Genomic DNA, 16,814 nt, shown 5'->3' with positions numbered 1-16,814 from the left:
CTCGCTCTTGGGCTCCATGCAAGATCTCACCTCGTGGGGCATCAATGATCATGAGGAAGGTGAGGGATCAGCCCAGAACTACACGGCAGGACCTGGTCAATGACCTGAAGAGAGCTGGGACCACAGTCTCAAAGAAAACCATTAGTAACACACTACGCCGTCATGGATTAAAATCCTGCAGCGCACGCAAGGTCCCCCTTGTTAGATTCTGCTCACTTGTGATCCATGAACAAAATTAATGCAACCGGAAGTCAGGGGAGAGCCTTTATCCAGCATGAGCACCTTCCATAGTTCTTTCATTGTTCTCTCCAAATGATTACAGCGAAAACACCGTCATATATACCAGGACACACAGGAGGTGGTCAGTGTTCATAGCCAACCATTACACAGACTATTATAAGAAATAGTTTGTCCTACAAAATACCCTTGTATGTATATTCAGAGAGTCCTATGACAGTCACATACATAGGAGGTATGGACAGGGTGTTTGGGACCCATCAGTAATGGGACATCACATTTCCTACCTCTCCATACAGAGATAGTTAGTACTCTCATACATTGTGTCAAGCTTAATTCAATTACTTTCATGCTCAATATCTATCACCCTGCTCAAGCCAGCGCATGTCCAGGCCCGTCTGAAGTTTGCCAATGACCATCTGGATGATCCAGAAGAGGAATGGGAGAAGGTCATGTGGTCTGATGAGACAAAAATTGAGCTTTTTGGTCTAAACTCCACTCCTGTCCCAAGGGGACAGGACGACTGCATTGTATTGAGGGGAGGATGGATGGGGCCATGTATCGCGAGATCTTGGCCAACAACCTCCTTCCCTCAGTAAAAGCATTGAAGATGGTTCGTGGCTGGGTCTTCCAACATGACAACAACCCGAAACACACAGCCAGGGCAACTAAGGAGTGGCTCCGTAAGAAGCATCTCCTGGAGTGGCCTAGCCAGTCTCCAGACCTGAACCCAATAGAAAATCTTTGGAGGGAGCTGAAAGTCCATATTGCCCAGCGATAGCCCCAAAACCTGAAGGATCTGGAGAAGGTCTGTATGGAGGAGTGGGCCAAAATCCCTGCTGCAGTGTGTGCAAACCTGGTCAAGAACTACAGGAAACGTATGATCTCTGTAATTGCAAACAAAGGTTTCTGTACCAAATTTTATGTTCTGCTTTTCTGATGTATCAAATACTTAGGTCATGCAATAAAATGCTAATTAATTACTTAAAAATTGCGTCACTCACAGTTGAATAGTACCTATGATAAAAATGACAGACCTCTACATGCTTTGTAAGTAGGAAAACCTGCAAAATCGGCAGTGTATCAAATACCTGTTCTCTTGTTCTCCCCGCTGTATCACAGAGGAGCCCGATTCTGATCTACTATCACAAATTGATCTTCTGAGAAGAAAAAGATCAAAACAATGGTCTTTGTTCTGTTGAACAATTCAAAAGAATACTTATTTGATCCCGAAAAACAGACTATAATTTGCTACTATTGGCCATTTTTTGTTATTATTTAAGGCAGAAAATGGCAGTTTCAGAACCACCGTGTTAAAGAAAATGCATAGGATAAATTGTGGTTCCAGTGTGTGTGTGTGTGTGTGTGTGTGTGTGTATGTGTGTGTGTTATGGTTGAGCCAATGGGCTTCTTGCAAGGTGGGTCCGTACCGCTACGGTCTCTTCCCAGCGGATCCTCTCTCCAGCCAACCCTGACACCAGTTTACCAGCCCGGTCCAGTTTAAGCTCCATGTCCTCCGACTTCCTCCTCAACTCCTCCTTCTGGGTTAACTTCTCATCATACTTCCTCTTCAACTGCTCCAACTTCTCGCCAACCTACACACACACACACACACAGAGTAAGAGACAGAGTAACACCAATACAGTACAGTTCCATACCCACCATACACACATGCATACTAAGCAACGCACCCAGCTGTGATCTGACAGCCAGGTGTCCTCTGCGCTCTACACAGCACCTCTTCTCTCTCCTTCTGTGTGTCTGTGTGTCTGTGTGTGTGTATACCTCTCTGAGTTTGGCCTGGGCCTCAGCCAAGGAAGCCTGTTTCTCTGCCAGCTGGGACAAGGCACCGTTCAGCCTGGCTCTCTTGGGCTCCACCACCCTGAAGATACGGCCGTACACCTGCAGGACAGATAGGAACAGATAAGAAATGCCAAACATATAAAAGCACAAACACAAATAGTAAGTAGCCATTACTATACTGAATAACAATGATGTATGTGAATATCCTGGGGTTGGAACATTATATTGAAGATACGTCTGATCCAACAGCCTTTGACTCTCCAAAGGGTTCTCACTGTAAATCATTTATTCCCTTTTCTTTCTTTTAATTCACTTAGATTTATTTACAGAAGATAACACAATACAACAGAGATAGTGTTGTACTTGTATACATTATTATTTCACAGTGTTATTACTATGGAAATGAACTCGACTTCATTATCCTCCTCGCATTGTTCTGTATTTGCTGAAATGCTGCGCAACTCTTCCGCTTTGGCAATATTTACAAACTGTTGTCATGCCAAAAAAGCAATCAGAATTTCTCAATGCAAGAGACAAAGAGTGAGAGAGTGAGGGAGAGAGACAGGGAGCAGGGAGAAGCAGCACCAGCTGGTAGTTGATAGAAATGGGGATAGGTGTGTAATAATTGGTATCTGTGTGTGTCTAGTCTGGAAGGCTCAAATACAGAAGCAGCTGCCAGTGGACCTAAATATCAGTGTGTGTAGAGCAGGATGGGATGTGTGTGTGTGTGTTTGTGCAGTATATAACAGGGGTTATGCATCCGTCTCACCTCCATGGCTCTGACCCACATGCAGAGAGACTTGGCGGCCAGCGAGACCCTTCCTATGATCTCCGGCTGAAAGTCGGGCTGGGTGCAGTACTGGCCGATCTTCTTCAGCACGCGGTCCGAGATGTTGTCCTTGTCGAAGTGGACCAGCTGCTTGATGAAGTTGGCCTCTCCTACATGCCAGAAACCAAAGGCAACCTTTAAATGACCATATCATTACCTCTTTTTAATTGCAGTTTTCAGAAATGTCTCAACTCTACAGTACGTGCACCAGTCTAGCGCGTCCCCCCCCCGTACGTTTATGTTATCAGCCCCACCCAGGGTGAGAGAAGGGAGGACAAGACAGAGGTAGCTGGAGATACCGAGACAGGAACAGGGAGACTCACCCAGCTGTCTCTTGGCCTCTGCCCAGGTGGGCTCGTTGCCTCGGAGGATCATGACCGCCTGCATGACGGTCTCCACCAGGGCCGGGGGGCGGCCGTACGACTTGATCTCTGTCATGTCCTTCTTGTTCAGGGATTCCAGCGCCTGGGAAGGAGCGACATGCTTGTGAGTGGCGCCCACGTAAACCTCCAGCCCCGCGTGGGACGTATAAACAGCGTACCTTCATGGCCTCCTCCAGGGCAGGCAGAGCTTCATCCAAGTCTCGCTGGGCGTTCTCAGCCAAAGACTTGCACTTGATCTCCTCTGCTCCGATCTTCTCACTGTGGGCACTCACGGCCTACACACAAGCAGGGTTTAAGTGGCAGGTCGCGCCAATAACCAGCGTTCCCTCTTAACTGATATCAGCATGTACCGCCCCCCCTCCAACCCACACCTTCTGCTGCTCGTCGGCTTCTCTCTTCTGCTGGACGATGACGACCAGGTAGTCCTCACACTGCCTCTGGAAGTCAGCCACTTTCTTCTTGGCGTCCTCCAGCTCAACAGACATGGCCTCAACTTTGCCGCGCGTGTCGTCTATCTTAAACAGACCGCTCCTCAGCTTGGACACCTGCTCCCCGAGCTCACGGCGCTTCTCTGCCAGCAACCTAGAAAAAGGACAGAAAGACAAACGGCTAGAGTGAGACCGAGAACGACAGGATGACAGACAGACACAGCCACAGTCAGATGTAGAATGGCAGACAGATAGGTGAATAGTCAGACAGAAAAAGACATGCAGACAAGACAGGATGCCTGACAGACAGACAGACAGACAGGCAAGCAGGCAGAGGGTGAGACACTGTATCAGAGAGTGCTGCATTTGGAGCGGCGAGATGACGGCTATATTGGGAGAAGGCAGTAAAAAACCCTTTCATTAGGAAACAGAGATGGTGGTTACTTCTTGTATCCAGACACCAGCTCCAGGTAGTTAGTGGGAGTGACATAGTTGTGTCTCTTCAGCTCCAGTTTCATCCTCTGGGAGAACTGGGCAACAGACTGGTGCATGATCACAAACATACTGGCCACCTTGGTCTGGATCTAGGAAAACACATAACGTCACTACACACAGCACTACAACAATGTAGGGCTAGAAATTAACAACACAATGTCAACCTAACAAATAAACACATTGTTAGAATACAAGGCCACGTTAAACATTAAAACCATTATACAAAATGAAAATACATAATCATGTGGTCATACTTCTGTGTCTAAACATCAGAAAATCATTATGCAATGCTGCCTAACGCTGTGAGAACAAATGGAATAGCACAGCAGTGGTATACATACAGGTGAAGGCTAGTGGAGGTACATCAGATAAACCCTGAGCCCTCAGGTCTCCACCATCGGCTTTTAAAGACTAGCTAGCAGCTACTGAGAAGGGATGAGGGAGTGAATCACACATCTTACTCTGTGTGTGTGTGTGTGTGTGTGTCTCACCCCTTCCACGGTGCCAAGGGCCAGTCCATCCAGGTATCTCTCAGCTACTTCCAGCAGGGCGTCTCTGGGCCACTCTGAGAACCAATCCAGGGTGGTGCAGTTAACCAGGGCTGGATACTGACGGACGTAGTTCCTGTGGACCGCACCATCACAACAAATGTCACTAAAGGTCAATGTGTGGTGTGTAGTTGTAAGCTCACCTCCTCCTTGGTATGAGGGGGTGGGGTGGGCACATTAGTGTGGTGGTGAATGATGAAAAGCACCTTGAGCGGCAGTGTGACTGCTAACATTCGCTCTCACTCGCTAACATGGGTCAGAGGTGGAGGGAAGGAGGTTGGATGGGGTGGAGGGAGGATGGGAGAAAGGGGTGGAAAGACATTGGGAGGATGAGCTGGAGGGATGAAGGGAGGATGGGGTGGAGGGTAGAAAGGGTGGAGGAACAGAGGGAGGATGAGGTGGAGGGAGGAAGAGTTGGAGGGACTGAGGGAGGATGAGGTGGAGGGTGGACGAGGTGGAGGGAGGATGAGGTGGAGGGACGGAGGGAGGATGGGGTGGAGGAACAGAGGGAGGATGAGGTGGAGGGAGGAAGAGTTGGAGGGACTGAGGGAGGATGAGGTGGAGGGTGGACGAGGTGGAGGGAGGATGAGGTGGAGGGACGGAGGGAGGATGGGGTGGAAGGGGTGGAGGGACTGAGGGAGGATGAGGTGGAGGGACGGAGGGAGGATGAGGTGGAGGGACAGAGGGAGGATGGGGTGGAGGGTGGAAGGGGTGGAGGGACTGAGGGAGGATGAGGTGGAGGGAGGATGGGGTGGAGGGACGGAGGGAGGATGAGGTGGAGGGAGGATGGGGTGGAGGGACGGAGGGAGGATGAGGTGGAGGGAGGATGGGGTGGAGGGACGGAGGGAGGATGAGGTGGAGGGAGGAAGAGTTGGAGGGACGGAGGGAGGATGAGGTGGAGGGTGGAAGGGGTGGAGGGAGGATGAGGTGGAGGGACGGAGGGAGGATGGGGTGGAGGGTGGAAGGGACGGAGGGAGGATGAGGTGGAGGGTGGAAGGGGTGGAGGGAGGATGAGGTGGAGGGACGGAGGGAGGATGGGGTGGAGGGTGGAAGGGGTGGAGGGACGGAGGGAGGATGGGGTGGAGGGTGGAAGGGGTGGAGGGACAGAGGGGTGGGGAGGCCGGGAGCTAACAGCCAAGGCATGGTGATTAGCTCTGGGTAATGGGCCCTGCCAGCCCAATTAGTGGTATTATGTGTGACCACTGCCCTGTCCTGCTAATGAGAGAAAGACAGACTGGTGTGTGTGTGTGTGTGTGTGTGACCTAGCCGTCTAGTCTGCTACTCACCCTGTCATTTTAAATCAAAGCGAGCCTCAGGTCTAAAACGCTGCATCACCCTACAACAAAACCCAATTTGCAGTACAGCCATTAACAAGAAGATTTATAAGACAATCCCAGCGATCAAACATGGTGCACTGGGGATCAGTGGGTCATTTGAGACCCAGCCATTGTCTGGACATTTAACTGTAATCATGTAATACTGGGTATCAGTGGATATTTAACTATTCATCATGATATAATGGGGATCAGTAGATATTTAACTGTTCATTATGTAATACTGGGGATCAGTGGATATTAAACTGTTCATCATGTAATACTGGGGATCTGTGAATATTTAACTGTTCATCATGCAATACTGGGGATAAGTATATATTAAACTGTTCATCATGTAATACTGGGGATCTGTGAATATTTAACTGTTCATCATGCAATACTGGGGATAAGTATATATTTAACTGTTTATCATGTAATACTGGGGATCAGTATAAGACTGCTTAGACTGCTGCCCCCGCGACCCGGCCCCGGATAAGCGGAAGAAGATGGTATGGTATGGTATGGTACTGGGGATCAGTTGTTCAGGAGCTCACCCAAACAGACAAGGACGCAGAGACAGACAGACATAGTGAGTTAGAGAGACAGACTGGGGGGGAGAACAAGAGGAAGAAGGGAAGGAGAAGTTGAGAGAGAGACAGAGAGAGACAGATAGAAAGGAGAGAGATAGAGGCAGAGAGATAAAGAAAGGTGAGAGAAAGACAGGGATAGATAAACAGGGAGTGATATAAAGCCTTAGAGAGATAGAAATAGAAATGAGAAAGATAGACAGGGAGAGATATAAACATAGGGACAGAGAGAGACAAAGCGCATCTTTATGTATCAGATAAGAAGAGAACCATGGCAACGCTTTGGTAGACCCCACCACTACAGCCCAGTCTAATATCAATGCTTTGGTAGACCCCACCACTACAGCCCAGTTTAATATCAATGCTTTGGTAGACCCCACCACTACAGCCCAGTCTAATATCAATGCTTTGATAGACCCCACCACTACAGCCCAGTCTAATATCAATGCTTTGGTAGACCCCACCACTACAGCCCAGTCTAATATCAATGCTTTGGTAGACCCCACCACTACAGCCCAGTTTAATATCAATGCTTTGGTAGACCCCACCACTACAGCCCAGTCTAATATCAATGCTTTGGTAGACCCCACCACTACAGCCCAGTCTAATATCAATGCTTTGGTAGACCCCACCACTACAGCCCAGTTTAATATCAATGCTTTGGTAGACCCCACCACTACAGCCCAGTCTAATATCAATGCTTTGGTAGACCCCACCACTACAGCCCAGTCTAATATCAATGCTTTGGTAGACCCCACCACTACAGCCCAGTTTAATATCAATGCTTTGGTAGACCCCACCACTACAGCCCAGTCTAATATCAATGCTTTGGTAGACCCCACCACTACAGCCCAGTCTAATATCAATGCTTTGGTAGACCCCACCACTACAGCCCAGTCTAATATCAATGTTTTGGTAGACCCCACCACTACAGCCCAGTCTAATATCAATGCTTTGGTAGACCCCACCACTACAGCCCAGTCTAATATCAATGCTTTGGTAGACCCCACCACTACAGCCCAGTCTAATATCAATGCTTTGGTAGACCCCACCACTACAGCCCAGTCTAATATCAATGCTTTGGTAGACCCCACCACTACAGCCCAGTCTAATATCAATGCTTTGGTAGACCCCACCACTACAGCCCAGTCTAATATCAATGCTTTGGTAGACCCCACCACTACAGCCCAGTCTAATATCAATGCTTTGGTAGACCCCACCACAACAGCCTAGTCTAATATCAATGCTTTGGTAGACCCCACCACTACAGCCCAGTCTAATATCAATGCTTTGGTAGACCCCACCACTACAGCCCAGTCTAATATCAATGCTTTGGTAGACCCCACCACTACAGCCCAGTCTAATATCAATGCTTTGGTAGACCCCACCACTACAGCCCAGTCTAATATCAATGCTTTGGTAGACCCCACCACTACAGCCCAGTCTAATATCAATGCTTTGGTAGACCCCACCACTACAGCCCAGTCTAATATCAATGCCACTGACACTGAAGGATATGCCTTACTGTTGAATATGTTCAGTGGTTTGTAAATTGTGAATTATTGTGCTCTGTGAAATACAGCAGGTACATCCTTTAACTTAAGAAAGGGTACTGAGTCAAGGCTTTTCTGAAGCCTCCCCCACAAAGCGCCATGTGCTGGCTGATCCGTGTGTGTTTGTGTTCTACCTGAAGGGATCTCCCACAGGACTCATGCAGATCACCATGTGTAGGTTGTTTCTCACTCTCTCTATCAGGTATTTGAACATAGAGTCCGGCGTCTCCACAACGTTGTCTTTCCTCGCCGAGTCTGACAGAGCACAGGTCACCTGGATGGAGAGGTCGGGTCAGGGTCGAAGGTTAACACAAAACAAGAAAAAGTGTCAGTATGTGTTACTTCCAAAGGGGGAAAAAATGACAAAAAACACTGATCAAACAAAATAACTAAAATTCCTGTTCAGGCTACAATATCATCCGTCCACATTTAGTTTCCTCTTTTCATTTGTATTCCCTTTTGAAACAGGTCTTTCAACATTTTATTCCAGTCATTAGATCTACCTTTGATGTTTTACTTTGCTGTGAATAACAAGTGCTGTTTATTTTTCCTTTTAGCTTTCCATCTGCGTGTGTGTTTGTATCTGGTAGCGGTACCTCTTCGAATTCATCCTGCTTGTAGAGGTTGGGCACCTCTCCAGAACTGAGGATGTTGTTGATGTCCTCTAGAAAAGAATCCTCTACTATCTGGGTGTCATTGAATAGGAACACCGTGGGCTTGTTGTCCACCCCCGTCAGACGATACAACTTCTTTATGTCTGGGAGACAAAATCAATCAAAGCAATCAGTCAAATGGACCAGAAAAAGGCTTTTTTAAAACCAGCAGTGGTCTCAGAGGGCCAGAACAGACACAGTATGTGTACACGTGTAACTAAGCAGATGGAGACTGAATGTTCCTAAGTATAGAAAACAAGGGATATATTTTGTTTCCCGACAAGGATAGAGGTTCCTTCTGTGCGTGCACAATTATTTAATAATGCTTCCCTCAAATGAAAGCTGGATGATGGTGATGCGTTCTCAAACTCACTGGGGATTAGTCCTCAACTCACTGGGGATCAGTGCTCAACTCACTGGGGATCAGTGCTCAACTCACTGGGGATCAGTGCTCAACTCACTGGGGATCAGTCCTCAACTCACTGGGGATCAGTGCTCAACTCACTGGGGATCAATCCTCAACTCACTGGGGATGAGTGCTCAACTCACTGGGGATGAGTGCTCAACTCACTGGGGATCAGTGACCAACTCACTGGGGATCAGTCCTCAACTCATGGCTTCATCGTATTTAGGGTACAGTATATAGTTATATTTTAGCCTGCCTCAAAGTAGGCTGTTTTGAAAGGATACTTGCCCGCAGAAATAGACTTGTCTAAAATGTGTCACACTGTGCGATTGTTTATCTAGAAGTTGATCAATGTTACCAGGCTAACTTCACAAAACGATGTTGTCAGTTGATAATCATCAGCCATCTAAACAAAGTGGTTTCCTCGCAGATTGCAGAAAACACGAGGCTGTTGAATTGGTCTGACCCAGTTCATATTAAACACTCAGAAAGCAAGCAGTGCCTTGTAGTTCACTGTAATTATGTTCAAAACAAATGCTTTATGGCAGATCAACCAAATTGGACAGAGCGATTTCTCTTCCAAATCAGGCCCAAACAAATCTTGTCCCTCCACCTCTATAGAACAGTGTTTTCTAACGTGCGTAAGGCGTGTCTCTTAGCGATCCGACAGCGTTTGTGTTAGTCTGCCAAAACAACCCCACGACCCGTGTCCGCTAGCCGGTGAGAGGAGCGGCGCTCAACCTTCTCTGAACTCCTGCGTGCGGTACTGCTTGGTGACCTCCACCTGGAACACCCCGTAGTCACAGATGGCAGCGGACATCCTGGCAAGGCTCCCTCTGCCCGAGCCCCCGACGCCCACCAGCAGCATGTTCCCCCGGGGCTGGCCGATCACACGGACCACGCGGGTTACTGAGGAGACAAACAGCCCGGTCAGACGCTGACGAGAGGTGCGCTTCTTTGTGAGGAGCTCCTGACTGGGACCGGAGGGCCGGAGGACGGTGGTTATTACTGTGTTCTACGGCGTCCCTGAAGAGCACCAGGGACATGGGAACCGCCCCGGGGGTCAAGTTGTAGTCCTCCAACTGGGTCTCCATGAAGCCCCTCAGCACCGTCAGGTCAAGCAGGTCCTCGTACACGCGAGGCTCCTTCAGGAAGTCCCCTGAGACACGCACGCGCACAGAGAGACGTCCACTCAGGATGACATGGGAATCGGTTAACTACTCTGGGAGACAGAGCTATTGGGATCAATAGGCCGTCCGCTCTGCTAATTACACACCACTTGTCAGTCGATAGCTCAATCAATCCCTTTTAATCAGTCCTCTTGTCAATCTACACACACATTTAGTCATCATGTCAGGCTAGTCGAAGTGTGTGTGCGTTTCTGCCTGCCTGTGTGCGTGTGTGCGTGTGTGTGTGACTATACCGAATATGGGTGGTTGTTTGTTAGGGCAGATGCTGTGGTAGGTCAGTTCAAACAGGGAGCCTAGTTTGTCAGCCAGTAGTCCCACGAAGACCTCTTTGTCACTGTGGTCCACCAGACGGTCAGAAAACACCCTGCGACACAGAGAGACGCCGGAGAATCAAAGGCTTACCGCAGACGGCACCCTATTCCCTAATGGGCTACGGTCAAAAGAAGTTCACTAAACAGGCCACAGTGTGACATTTAGGATGCAGACAACGACTCAGTCCAATGCGATAAAATAAGCTGGCTCATTGAGATGTATGATGGTAATCGAGGGGCAGCATGAGCCCGCAGGTTAGAGCATCCGACCCGGAACAGAAAGATCACGATTGAATCCCTGGTCCGGCAGGGTGGAAAATGGGTGTTTCTGCCTGCGGGCAAGACCGTTAACTGTAATAGCTGCTGTAAATCGCTCCTGATCAGAGCGTCAGCTACAACGGCCAAAGCGTCAATGAATGGGTGTTTGCTGGGTACTGACTAGAATCCCTGGGGGGAGCGGAGGTCAGTACCTGAAGCACTCGTGGATCCAGAGCCTGGTGATGCTCTGCTTGGTGTCGTGGAAGTCTCGGTGGGCTCGCAGTAACCCCTGAAACACCTGGAGACGGAGGGGTTTAGTGACGAATCCGAACACGCATCACCGTCCACAGACAGTATCACAACGCCCTGGTTGAGGGCCGCTACATGAACATGAGTCAGGGAGGGTGCGGGCAACGCGCCAGGCCTCCTCAGAACGTTACGGGCCTCGTTAGGCGTTCAGGTGTGTTCGCCGGTACTGTGTGTGCCCACCCACCCTGGAGATGTCCCTGAGGTTGAACAGGTAGTGGATCTTGGCTGGCGTGGGCAGGAAGCGGGCGGTGGTAGCGTGGTAGAGCTCCAGGGTGGCCTGGGTTAGAACCGACCCGATAGGCTTCACCTCCTCCGCAAACTCCTGCAGCTTCTGGTTAATCATTGTACCATAGATACGCTTGATCTGAGACTCCTGGGGGGGAGGGGGGGGGGAGATAGAGAGAGAGAGATAAATAAAAAAGAGATAGAATGGAGAAGAGAGGGCAAGGGAGGACTGAGTGGGAGGAGAGAGGACAAGAAAGAGTGAAGGAAAAGACTGAAGAAGGACGTGTTCAATGAACGTACGAAAGACAGAGGGTTTGGGTGGAAAAAGAAGGGGAAAGTAAAACAGATCAGGGAAGAAATCAGAAGAAGAGCACTTATTATAATGATAAAGAAACAAGAGCGATGAGGAGGGAGCAGAGGAAAGGATGGGGGAGAGCAGGAAAATAAAAGAAAAACACATCTTTCCTGTCGTGCAAATTAGGGTTCAGTGTTATATCATGGTGTTTCTCATTATCACCATCCAGACAATCAGAGCAAATCTAGTTTCAGACCAGAAGAGGCACAGACAGTCAGAAAGACACCATCAGAAGGACAGAAGACAGAGAAGCAGACATAATTTGTACCTTTATATAACTAGATGGGGTCTCATTGACATCTCTTTTTCAAGGGGGGCCTTTTTAAAACGACGGACCCTAATCTTAGCGCAGGTGTGAGGTACTGGGAGAACTAGGGGTCATGACATTTACAAAACCCCACATTATCCACCACAATGTGATCATAGTGAAGGAAAGTGAAGGAAAAGACATCCTGTCATCTGAAAACCTTTAGTAGCTGGGGAGTACTGAGATACAACTAACTACCCCAGTGGGGACCTTAGCCACAATGAACACTGACCTTGTCCTTTAGCCATTAAAGCACACTGAATATAAATACGCAGGCAGAGAGACATTATGGAGGAGAAAATGGCAGACAGCGGAGAGGAAATACAATGACTGACCTGGAACACAGACAAGACTGAGGAAGACAGAGATGAGAGAGAGAGCGATGAGGAAGGAGGAGGGGCAAGCCGGGGGCCCGCACTGAGCAGTGGCACAATGTTTGAGTGGAGACTGAATGAGTGACTCACAGCAGGGAAGGTCATGTTGATGAGGTTGAAGCGGCTCTGCAAGCGGCCCGAGATGTGAGTCCGCCCCCCACCAGGAGGCCCCATAGAAGCCAGCAGAAACATGTCCTACACAACACACACACACACACACACACACAAACAGCGGGGTAATTCACTAACGCAGCGCACACACGTACACACATTACACAGCACGCCTGGGAACACGCAGAGCGCCATTAACACAAACACACTGGCGTCTCCCCAGGTCCCCGGGGGGTGGGGGGGGTTTTGAACGGACACGCCGGAGTGGCTCGGAGGGCGTTTGGCGGAAAACACGGTCCTCACCTTGATGCATTTGGGGGTCTGCTTCTGCCGGTCGTACCAGAAGCCGTAGTCCGCCCACAGCCGGAGAAGCTCCAGGGGCGGCTGGGAGCCAAACTGATCGTTGGCCGGCATGTTGAGGTCGTCCAGGAAGGCCAGCATGCGCTTCCCCCCCGCGGGAACGTACACGCCCTTGGTCCTCTTCTCCACGCGACTCTCGATGACAGACTGAACGTTGTCCGACGTGGTCTGGGGGGGGGGCGGTAGTTATGGACAGAGAGGTATCAGGCCGAGCAAAGAGAGGCGTATATAATGAGGGGGACATTAGTGAAAAGGGGACAACAGAAGACTGAGTGAGTCGGAGAGGGGTTGATGAGACCTCCCTCCCTCCCTGTCTCCCTCCCTGTCTCCCTCCCTGTCTCCCTCCCTGTCTCCCTCCCTGTCTCCCTCCCTGTCTCCCTCCCTCTCTCCCTCTCTCTCTCTCTGGGTTTTCTTTCCCCCCTCCGCTCTAAGTTATCCAGGTGATGTTAATGATGATGGTTGGACGTGATGGATGATGATGATGATGTGCTGCTGTTAGAACTATTTCCATCATCCAGCAGGTCCCTGTAGCGTAATGACTGTTCAGGTGTGTGTGTGTGTGTGTCAGGGATGGCGGGTGGAGCAGCCCAATTTTCATGACTATGCTAATTGTGGGGCCTTGTGAGTGAGTGTCAGCCGGGTACTAAACCATCACCCTGAGATGGAAGCCATTCAACCTGGTCTAGCGAGAACACACACACACACACACACTTGTTGTACTATAATTGTGAGGGGTTTTTTGGGACCAAAATGTATTCCCATTAAAACTCTTACTGTCCCTAACCTTACCCATCCAATCCCCAACATGGAAACCCCTCAGCCTTAAGGACACAGTAGACCTCTGTCACATGGCACAGTGAAGAACGCGTCTCGACAGTCAAACACACACAAAGTACAAGGTTTCACTTCAGAAAACTGAAGGCAGAGGGGGAAGAGTGGTGGTGTTACCCCGGGACAAAGACAGGTGACACATGACCAATCACACAACGTGAACTTAAATGGAACAAAAGAAAGCTAGAGAAAGAAATCATGAACATGAAGCAAACAGGTTAGTAAGCAAACAGGTAGGCTAATGAAAGGTTGGTATGAGGCTCCTGTTTGGTGGGAGAACGTTATGAAGAGTGAGACTGTGAAACAGCTAGGAAGGTTACAGTTGGTGAAGTTACTTATTGGTTACTATAAGGATGATGGGAGGTTTGCGTTGTGTGAAGGTTGTGTGTTCTACCTGTGAGGACATGTTAATGGTGAGGACAGCCCACTTGGATGGGTCCAGAGACTGCAGCACGCTCTGTGCCACCGAGGTCTTCCCTGTGCCCACCGGGCCGGTCATCAACACCGGGTACTGACCCGTCACCAGGGTCCGAACCAGGAAGTTATAACGCACTGTGTCTACTGTGGGAACCATGATCTTATAGAACGGAGCACTGCAGGGTGGGGGGGGGTTGGAGAGCAGAAGACGGGTGGAAGACGGGGGGGTGGAAGGAGATGCAGTGGGGGGAGAGATGGAAGGGGATGCAGTGGGGAGGGACAGAGGAACACAGATGGGGGATAAGATATGGGAGACGGGGCAGAGGGAAACCAAGGAATATTAAGAGAAGGCACATAAAGGCTATATTAAAGACAGCAGTAGATGAACAACACAATAAAAGTGGCTTTGACTTGACTTGAAAATACCCCTATATCTCCGGAAAACACAGGTTGTTAAATTCTTCAACTGTTCATAAAATGACATTACATTTCAAGCAGCTTCTCTGTCACTGCCAGGCTGCTCATTACATCTGAAACAGAGCAGTCTCCAACCAGCAGTCTTTGTTCTACACAGACATTCCAGGAGGTCTGTAATCTGTCCGTCTATGCTGTGAGCAAGGTAAGCCCAGTATACACCCGCCTCCATCACGCACCCTTTTATTTATGGATTATCAGACATTTCACTATCAGTTAACTACCAAAGTCAGTTTAGGAACAATTCTCATTATCAATAAAGACTCGGACCAAACGCGTATCATAATAAGACGACAGGACAACGCGACACGCCACCACATAAATAATGTTACCAGCTGGAAGAGAAACATTATTAACATACACCGAGAATACGGTCAGCCCAAGAATCAAACCAGGAGGAGTTGTCAGAGATACAAGCCCAGGTTTAGACAGCAGGCCCTCAGGTTTGACACAATGTTCACAGTCAGAGAGATTGTTTTCAAACCCGGGTGGACAGTCCTCTGAAAACCCCAGGCTGCTGAGTCTGTTAATTAGGATGAAATGGTTGACAGGGTCAAAGGACACGGACAAGTCGATAAAAGCATCTGCCGTTCTCATCCTGACCTTGACCTGATCTTGTCTGTTTACACTGATCCCAATAAAAACCCACTGAAAATGGGGTCACAAACAGAACGTGCACAAGATCAGTACCAAGGAGGCATTTTTTGAACCAAGTATGAATTCAGGAGTACCATACTCAGTAGAGAAATGTGTTATCAGTGAATCTGTTCCCTTGGCAGCTTCTTTGCATGAATATCAGTCTGTTACTGAGCAACAACAATACTTTGCCCCGAAGAAAAACATTTCAGAACAAGTCAACATAACATCAGAAATGTGTAATTAATTTGGACGTTTTAGAAGGTCTAGATAAAGAGCTTAGTGCTTGAAGGAGTTGCATTTTACAAACACTCTCCCAGCACAACTCTCCCGGCAAAATGTATTCTGGGAACAAGACCACAAACACACACCCACACGCACACTTACTTGGCAGGGTAGCGCCAGCCCTTTTGCAGCTTGTCTTCAAAAGGGGCCCACGTCTTGTTCTTTGTGTCTACATAGTACTCATAGATAGTGTCCTTGAAGGGACAAATACAAGAGGTTGGTGAGTCAGTATAAAATGTGCGAATGAATACAGTGTGTGTCCGCGCCCCACCTTGTTGGGGAAGGTGCCCTCCATCTCTCGGAGGAAGTTGTCCATCTTCTTACGACCGTCCTCGTCCACCGAGGCACAGATGGACCAGATGAGACTGAAGATGAACCACAGCTCAACCATGCGACCGTAATGGTCTGGGTCAGAGGGGGTCATCTGTAGGGAGGGAGGAGAGGGCGATAGAGTGCACATGCACTTCTGTGAAACGTGTCTCCTCGTTCCACCTTTACAGAGGTGGGTCGCAAACTGCATTCGCAAAGTGATGAAAAACAATTAGACGAGTGGGTGTTGCAAGACATCTTCCTGATTACACGACAAGTAGCATGTTGTTTTTGAACGTGTGCTACTTTTGACAAAACAGAAGCGGATTCAAAGGGGCTGTGGGGGTGGGAGAGTGAGAGGAGGACCGGTAGAGATGTCACCATCAACAGAAAGTATGCAACATATGATAATGAAGACAAATTGTCAGCTACACAATCTTCAGTGTTGACGGACTGGCTGTTGGTTGCCATGGTATGTACCCCGTTGTCGGGTGTGGCCAGGGAGTCATAGAGACGGCAGAGGGAGGTGACTCCGTTGAGTTCGGTTATGGCCACCAGCTCCTTACAGCTTCTCCTACGAAATGCAATGGTCATCTCTGTGTACTTATCAAAGAGCCTCTTCAGATAGTCAACTTCAACCTGGGGGGGAGACAGAGGTGTAGAGGAGAGAGGAGAGACAGGTGTAGAGGAGAGAGGAGAGACAGGGATGTAGAGGAGAGAGAGACAGAGGTGTAGAGGAGAGAGGAGAGACAGAGGTGTAGAGGAGAGAGGAGAGACAGAGGTGTAGAGGAGAGAGGAGAGACAGGGATGTAGAGGAGAGAGAGACA

At 49.0% G+C, this 16,814-nt stretch overlaps 1 protein-coding gene across 1 annotated transcript in view; it reads right to left on the bottom strand.

Moving 5' to 3' along the window:
* Positions 1-16,814, bottom strand: part of dnah2 (dynein, axonemal, heavy chain 2) — a 170,146-nt gene that overhangs the window by 22,315 nt on the left and 131,017 nt on the right. Inside the window, 21 exon segments of the mRNA XM_034290623.1 lie at positions 1,668-1,832; positions 2,023-2,139; positions 2,810-2,979; positions 3,193-3,334; positions 3,411-3,527; positions 3,624-3,834; positions 4,125-4,264; positions 4,667-4,799; positions 8,311-8,450; positions 8,773-8,933; positions 9,977-10,144; positions 10,245-10,394; positions 10,659-10,789; positions 11,207-11,292; positions 11,488-11,676; positions 12,655-12,759; positions 12,979-13,203; positions 14,261-14,459; positions 15,781-15,872; positions 15,950-16,102; positions 16,468-16,626. Of these exon segments, the coding sequence (XP_034146514.1) occupies positions 1,668-1,832; positions 2,023-2,139; positions 2,810-2,979; positions 3,193-3,334; positions 3,411-3,527; positions 3,624-3,834; positions 4,125-4,264; positions 4,667-4,799; positions 8,311-8,450; positions 8,773-8,933; positions 9,977-10,144; positions 10,245-10,394; positions 10,659-10,789; positions 11,207-11,292; positions 11,488-11,676; positions 12,655-12,759; positions 12,979-13,203; positions 14,261-14,459; positions 15,781-15,872; positions 15,950-16,102; positions 16,468-16,626 (3,153 nt within the window).

The sequence above is a fragment of the Esox lucius genome, chromosome 24, assembly GCF_011004845.1.
Source record: "Esox lucius isolate fEsoLuc1 chromosome 24, fEsoLuc1.pri, whole genome shotgun sequence".
In the NCBI taxonomy this organism is placed as follows: domain Eukaryota; kingdom Metazoa; phylum Chordata; class Actinopteri; order Esociformes; family Esocidae; genus Esox; species Esox lucius.
The sequence above is the reverse complement of the archived record's forward strand: the minus strand, read 5'-3'. Positions and strand labels throughout refer to the sequence as shown.